Below are 7,306 nucleotides of genomic sequence, written 5' to 3' on the forward strand. Positions count from 1 at the left end.
ACAAAAACAAAAACAAAAATAAAAAATGCTCTTGAATAAGTATGGAATAATATAGGAGTAAATATATTCCTGCTTGCAAATAAGGACTGAGCTTGTGGGGCAATGCTGCTTAAATGTGAACCTCATGAGGTTCAACAAGGCCAAGGGCAAGGACCTTCACCTGGGTCAGGGCAGTCCCCAGAATCAGCCCAGTTTGGGGGTGAAGGGGTGGAGAGCAGGAGAAGTACTTGGGGGTGGTGGGGGTGAGGAGCTGGTCAGGAGCCGGCCCCGGGCACTCACAGCAGATTTAGACTGGAGAGAAGGAAGAAATGTTTGACCCTGAGGGTGGTGAGCCCCTGGCCCAGGCTGCCCAGAGAGGTGGTCGCTGCCCCATCCCTGGAACCATCCCAGGTGAGGCTGGATGGAGCTCTGAGCACCCTGCTCTAGCTGTAGATGTCCCTGTCCCTGCAGGGGGGTTGGACAAGATGACCTTGAAAGGTCCCCTCCCACCCAAATTATTCTCTGTTTCTATGATCCTATCACCGTGAAATGAAGTCCCTCCTGGAGGCGAGTCTCCTCTCCTTCTTTCCTCGCACTGACCACTGGGTGTCTCAAGAGCTTTCTTTTGGAGCGTGGCACAGGGTGAGGCAGGCAGAGCTGCGGGCAGCTCCGTCCTTCCCTGCCAACGTTCTCCGAGGCCAGCACACATCCAGCCTCTCACACATGTTGGAGCTTTTTAAATACAACCATGAGGCACCATAACACCCATCTCAACGGCACTTATTCAGAAATATAGGGTTTTTTTTTAAGGGGAACATCTAGAAAGAAGAATATTGTCCCAAGCTAGCAGCCCAATCACTTTTTTTTTTTTTTTTCCAGTTTAATGTTTCCTTCTTCAGTCTACAAAAATCACAGCTAAGACATAGGATTATAAAAAGCAAAAGCTGCTTGTAGCTGACCTGAGCCAAGTGCACTGCGTAGGTTGCACCAGAGGAGTTTGAGTAAACAGCAAAGTGGGAGAATTCATATAGTTTTCTGAAATGCTTTCAGTATGATCCCTCCAGGATGTTAATAAAGTGGCTAAGAATATGTAGAATATATGGAGTCACGTCATTACTGTATATAAAATACATGAGCATGCAAAAAAAAAAAAAGCAAAAATCACCCCAAAAATTCAGATTATGCTGGCAAATCAAGCTCTCAAAACTTGCAGGGTGCTGCCTTTGAACTCTTTCTGCCCGTGTGCATCTTGAAAGAGTTTTTGGTGACACGACCAGCACCACAGTGGTGTTGGGCTCGTCTCAAGAAGTGCAGCCCTGGGATGAGCATCCCTACAAAACAGTCCTGTGGGATTGAGGGTGCAGAGAAGTATCCCTAGCAGAAGAGTCACTTTTTCAGCAGATGTTGATGCTTTATGGACTTTGGGAAACTGGTCTCAGCCTGGTCCTGCATCTGCTGTGGCAGCACAGGCAGTGGAGATGCTCCCTGGTTGTAATGAGCTGGCATGAGGTTTAGAACTCATCCAGATTTTTAGGGAGACAGGAAAAAACTCTCTCTCAGTCCCCATGCCAAGCACAGGGCCAGATCCCAACTTCCTATTCAGGAATTTTCCGAGGTGTTGTTGCCCCAAGATTTTAAGAAGGGCACATTTACCCCTAGGGGGCTGGAAACCAGTTCTCAGCAGCAGGCAAGGCTGCATGGAAAATTTCATCCCAAACGGATAATGTGCAGTGAAGTCGTAAGCAGAGGAAGGCAGGGGCTCGTAATGTGAAGTGTTGGGAAATGCTAATAAAAAGCAGAGCTACCAGCCCCACCTATAATATAATTTAAACTTATATATGTAATGTTTAACCTAGCAGGATCGCTTTTCCTAATAAACACGCGGCGTGCCAAGACTGTATAATGTAAATACAGCAAAAGCTTTTTTCATCCCATTACCCATCCCTGGCAGCAGACGGGGAGAAACTCAGTCCTCCCAGCCCCAGCAGCATCTCTGCGGGATGGAAGAGAAGTTTTATGGCTCTACCTGGACACGCTCAGACGCTGGGTGGGGGGCATGAGGGGGTCTGGCTGCAGTGAAGCACCCGGGGGAGGACGCAGTGCTGGAAACATGGGATTTGTGAGGTGGGAGCTCGGCTCGCGGGCTCTCCAAAGGAGAACCGTGCTCTGTGTGTGTGAATAACCTTAATGCAATTGCATTAGGAGAGCGATTAGGGCTCTGCGAGCTGTCACAACACAAATAATAGGAACAAATAATGTTAACCTTTCTGGCTGGAACAGTTTCTCCTTGAGCACTCCAGGGTTGTCTTGGTGGAAAAGCTGAAACATTTGCCGTTTTCTCCAGCTTTTTAGCAGGGTAAAACAGCAGACGAGAAGCTGAGCGGCCTTTTGTTTAAGGAAAAAATTAATGAGCTATTAAATGAAGTCCTGCTTCCTGCGATCAGATGTCCCTGGGAGTTGGACGTGGCAGGTCCAGGTGCATGTGAAGCCCTGGCCGTGGGATGCGGATCCCGCTGATGCGAAGGGGATCCGATCGGATGGGGAGGCTGGGGGAGTCCCCAACCTAGGGAAATGTATTTTCTCTGCTTCCCTCAGTAAATCTGCTCCTCCACAGTTCCTTGAGAGGAGAAATTATGCAAAGGACAGACACATTCAGATAATCCTGTTCAGGAACCTCTGGTTCCCTGCACCCTCATTCCTGCGGAGATCCAGGGGTGACTGGACCATCTGGGCTTGTGTCTCCCCAGCAAAGGCACCGCTCACTGCCATGGGTGTTGAGTCTGATGCTTTTGGGAAGCATGAGATTCCCCCCGAGAGCAAAACACATAAGATAAGTGGTGGCATTCAGGAAATCCCAGCAGAAATCTCCTTCAACATTTCAATCACTCCACTTTGCTTAAATACACTTTTGCCTAAAGGAGAGCTCTCACATTAGAGTAATGCTGAAAATGGCTAAAAAGGAGCCAAAGAAAACAAAACAGCTGCCTGCTATTCAAAATATTCCCAAATACATTTAAAAATAAACCCATGGTTTGAAATTTCCACTTTGCTCAGGGTGACAAAGAAGGGGAAAAAAAAAAATCCTTCTAAGCCTTCAGCTCTGGACGAGGTGACCCAAACAAACAGCTTTGTTTTCATGAATGATGATGCGGCACTGCACCATTGGGTTAGTCCCAACTTTCTTTGTGATTATTTTCTCGGGTTAAAGACTGCCTGTGCTTTATATCTGGAAGCTGCTGAGCACATGAGGGGGTGTAGAAGCTGTTGGGTTTAACCCTGTGTTAGCGATGGGCCATGATGGACCAGCTCTGCCTGCAGCTTTTAACCTGCAAGGCACTGATTTAGCCTGTTCGGATTAAGGATCAGGGTACCTCAATTCCCACCTCCTCCTAACCTCTGCAGTGACTCTGAATCAGCACCAACATTTCTCCGTGCCTCAGTTTCCCCAGAGGAACCCAGTGATGCTGCTGTTGCTCGTAAAGGCTTTTGGGAGCCCTCCGGGAGGGCTGGGCTCTATTATCCCCACTGCAGGGAAGATGTTGGTGAGGAGTTCAGCCAAGCTATTTCCTCGCCAGCAATTAGCACCCGCAGCATCACACCCAGGAGAGCAGTGGGGACCACAGGATGGAGCTGGCAGCCACACTCACGGGGCTGAACCCACCCTGCTCCTCCCAGCAGAGCCCTCCTGGCCGGAGGTGACAACCCAGCACTAACCTGGGGATGCAACATCAGCAGGAGCCGGATCCAAAATTCCTGCAGGCAGGAATTAGCACCAGGCAGTGGCCTTTCCCCTGCAAATACCAGGGTGAGCCAGCTCATGTTGCATACGCCTGCCCCAGGCACGATGCTCCCCGCATTATAATACGCTATCTGCTGTGTTAATGGAGGGGAGCACGGAAATTTATTTTCAGGTCAAATCCTCATCATCTGCATAACTTCCACTCGAATATTATCACAGGGACGGCAGAAGAAAAGACAAGCTGAATGCAGGAGCACCCCAGGTGTCCGGCCATTGTCAGGAGCTCGCCTGTGCCTACTGTGCATATTATTTTTCTCTGGTTTGCTCGCCCCAGCCTAATCGAGCTTTCTCTGTCACACACAGCCAGGAGCTGAAATACCATGCTCTTGTCAGAAAGCTTTATTATTATGGTAAAGATTGTACTCATTAGATATTAATTATACCCAGCAAGAGCAGGTCCAGGAATCTATTTGTCTCTGCTCAGCAATTAAATTTGCCCAGCTTTTCAGGGAAGGGTTGCAAGCTGTGGCATTAAGTTTGTGTAGCCTGCTCCCACTCTTGCCCATCCAGGGGTCTGCTGGTGTGAAGAGAGGTGCAAGGGCAGGGAATTGTCCTGAGGGATGGATCTGGCCAAGCATGCCTGCTTTGGAGCAGCCTGTGTTGGGCTTGGTGTCACCTAACTTGAGATACCTAAAAGCTGGTATTATCCTTAGCTGATTATTAGTATCAGCGTTAGCTGAGCCCTGCAGGTTGTTTTTGTGGTCAGAGGTGACACCTTTACTTATTTCCTTTCCTCACCTAACTCTGAGGGTGCTGATCACTTTCCACTGACCACAGATGGAGTCGAGGTGCCAGGCTCTTGCATGGCAAGTATTTGAGGTGGTGAATTATAGAATCATTTAGGCTGGAAAAGACCCTGAAGATCAGAGTCCAACCCTTCCCCCATCCCTGCCAGGTCCCCACTGCCCCGTGTCCCTCACACCACATCTCCAGGGCTTGGAAACCCCTCCAGGGGTGGGGACTCCACCACTGCCCTGGGCAGCCTGGCACAGCCCTTGCCAGGAAGACATTTCCCCTCAGATCCAACCTCAACCTCCCTTGGGGCAACTTGAGGCCATTTCCTCTTGTCCTACTGCTTGCTACCTGGGAGAAGAGACCAACCTCCACCTCTCTAACATGCAATGATTAGTACCGCTCCAGCCTCAGAAAGCCCAGACACTGTCATGCCTAAACATGTGCAGCTTGGTTGTGGTCTACAACGATGCCAAAATCTGCAAACCCAAACTAATTACATCCCGCAGCTAAGTGGCCCTCCCAACTCAACACATCTCCCCGCATATTGGAGATGAAGCCTCCTTGGCTGTTCGACCATCTGTTTTGCAGCTCCCTCTGGCCCAGCTGTGGTGAACTATGGAGGAGTTGAAAATATCCTGTTACTTATTTAAGCTTTTGTCCAGTGAGGGGATGGATCCAGTGACTTGTGGATGTCATCCACAACCCACCAAAATCAGTAGGTTCATTTTTTTTAACTCCTCCACCCTCCCTTCCTCCCTTTTTTATTTTTTATTTTTTTTTTTTTTTTCCTAAAGGGACAAGAGATCATGCCCTGATCATTTTGCTACTTCTTTTTTTGGGGGGGAAAAAGAGATGTGTAGGTTAGGATTCAACCACGGGTCATGACGTGGCACCTCCCAACCACCCCTCCCCACCCTTCCCAAACACAGAGGTAAGCAATGCACACCTGGTAAAGCGGACTTCACAGATATTACACATGTAGGGCTTCTCTCCCGTGTGGGTCCTCATGTGCCGGGGCAGCTTGCCAGCTCCCATGATGACTTTGTTACAGATTGGACATTGCTGGGACGCCTTGGGCTTGATCTTCCTCTCCTCCTCCAGGGGCCAGGGGGGAAAAACTCCTCCGAACTGGGCAGCGCTTAGGAAATTGAGATAAGCGCTGTAGTCAGTCTCTGCCTTAATGTGCCCTAAGGGAGCTGCTGGGGTGTTGGTAAACATGTCCCTGAAGAAGTCGTTAGGGAAAGGAGGTGGAGGCAGGTCTTCCTTCTCCTCCTCTTCCTTGATCTTCCTCTTTTTGATCACCAGATCCAAGGGTCTGTTGTCTACTTGTGGCTCCTCAAGCTGGGGGAAGGAGCTAAAATCACCGTTCCATAGATGGGGGAAGAAGTTAGGGGTGAAAGAAGAAAGAGGTGGCCTCCTTTCTGGGATGTTGGCCTCAGGGTACAATTTTTCCCTTAGCAAGGATTCAATGGAGAAATCTCGTATCACACCCAAGTGTCCAGCAGAGTTATTGGGTGGGTAGTGATTTGGAAAGTCTTTAGGTGCTTCTATATATGCTTCTTCATTAAGATCAGACTTAGAAGGGCTTTGGTGACAGCTTACTTCTTGGACATCAGTTAGACTCTCCTGATTGACAAAATCCTCCCCTTCCTCCTCCTCCTCCTCCTCCTCCTCCTCTTCCTCCTCTTCTTCCTCCTCTTCTTCATCATCATCTTCGTCCTCTTTGTCATCTTCCTCTTTGGCCTCTCTGTCGGGCCCCATGATTTCAAGGCATACGTTGATAATGCACTGGATCTCCAGCATCTTGGCAGCACTGAGGATGTGCTTGACGTTTGAGGTGGTGATGGTGAGGGTTGAGGTGTAGGCAAACTCGAGGATGGCAGAAAGTGCTTCAGGCTTGACAAAGTCAATCTCGTAAACATAGGGCTGGTCTGTTAAAGTGCCAGTAGTGAAGAGTTTTTTGAAGTACTTGCTGCAGGCAGCAAGGACGGACCGATGGGTCCGGTACTGCTGGTCCTGTACAATGAGGATGACGTCGCAGAGGAGACCATCGTGCCGCTGCTCATTTAGTCCACATAAGACTTCACTGCTGTGGTTTGGGAATGGGATCCCGATAAGATCTTCAGTGCTATTGGCCATATTCTCATTTAGAGCCCTAGGACAAAGCATAGGCAGTAGGGAATTAGCAGGCAGTTCCCAGTCAGCAACACCAAAACAACCCTGCGTTCGTTCGGTATCCACCTCCCCCTCAGCTCACTTGCAGCTCTCTAATCACCTCCTGCTTGCACTGCTCCAGTGCCACTCCATGTCACTTGTAACTCCCTCCAGGTCCTCTGTGATTTAGCCTCTGCTTCCCTCCACATCACTTTGTCTCCTTTTTTGACACCACCCCTCTCTTCTCGGTTCCCAGCTTTTCATGACCACCCCAAGCCCCCTCTTCTCTTTCACATCCCACCCCCAGGGAACTTGTACAACGACTCCCTCCCCATCACGCTTTTTCTACATCCTCCCAGAGCCAACATCTCTCCAGGCACACGTTGGATTTGCCCTGCCAGGAGCTATGTGGGGAAACAGTGATGCAGTATTGCTTCACACTGCCAAGTGCCAGCACCTACACCGCTGAAACAAGATGAGCCAGGGAGTGCCCATCTCATCCACGCAATGTTTTTGGGGAATGGTACAACTGGACACCCCAAAAAGGAGGGACTTCTGGTGTCACAGTTTAGGGTCAGGGCTGTGCCCAGACCTGTAACAGACGCTCTCTGTTAACCACCCTCCCCCAAAACGGGAAAG

At 49.5% G+C, this 7,306-nt stretch overlaps 1 protein-coding gene across 1 annotated transcript; it reads right to left on the reverse strand.

Annotated features, from left to right (window-relative positions):
* Window positions 1-5,459: 5,459 nt before the first annotated feature.
* Window positions 5,460-6,652, reverse strand: ZBTB7C (zinc finger and BTB domain containing 7C; the record flags this gene model as incomplete). The annotated part of the gene is made up of 1 exon (XM_008950075.1): window positions 5,460-6,652. A coding segment is annotated over exon 1 (1,193 nt), but the record flags the coding sequence as incomplete, so codon positions are not given.
* Between the last annotated feature and the right edge of the window lie 654 nt (window positions 6,653-7,306).

This window comes from Merops nubicus, unplaced genomic scaffold, assembly GCF_000691845.1.
Source record: "Merops nubicus isolate BGI_N331 unplaced genomic scaffold, ASM69184v1 scaffold32131, whole genome shotgun sequence".
Lineage (NCBI taxonomy): Eukaryota > Metazoa > Chordata > Aves > Coraciiformes > Meropidae > Merops > Merops nubicus.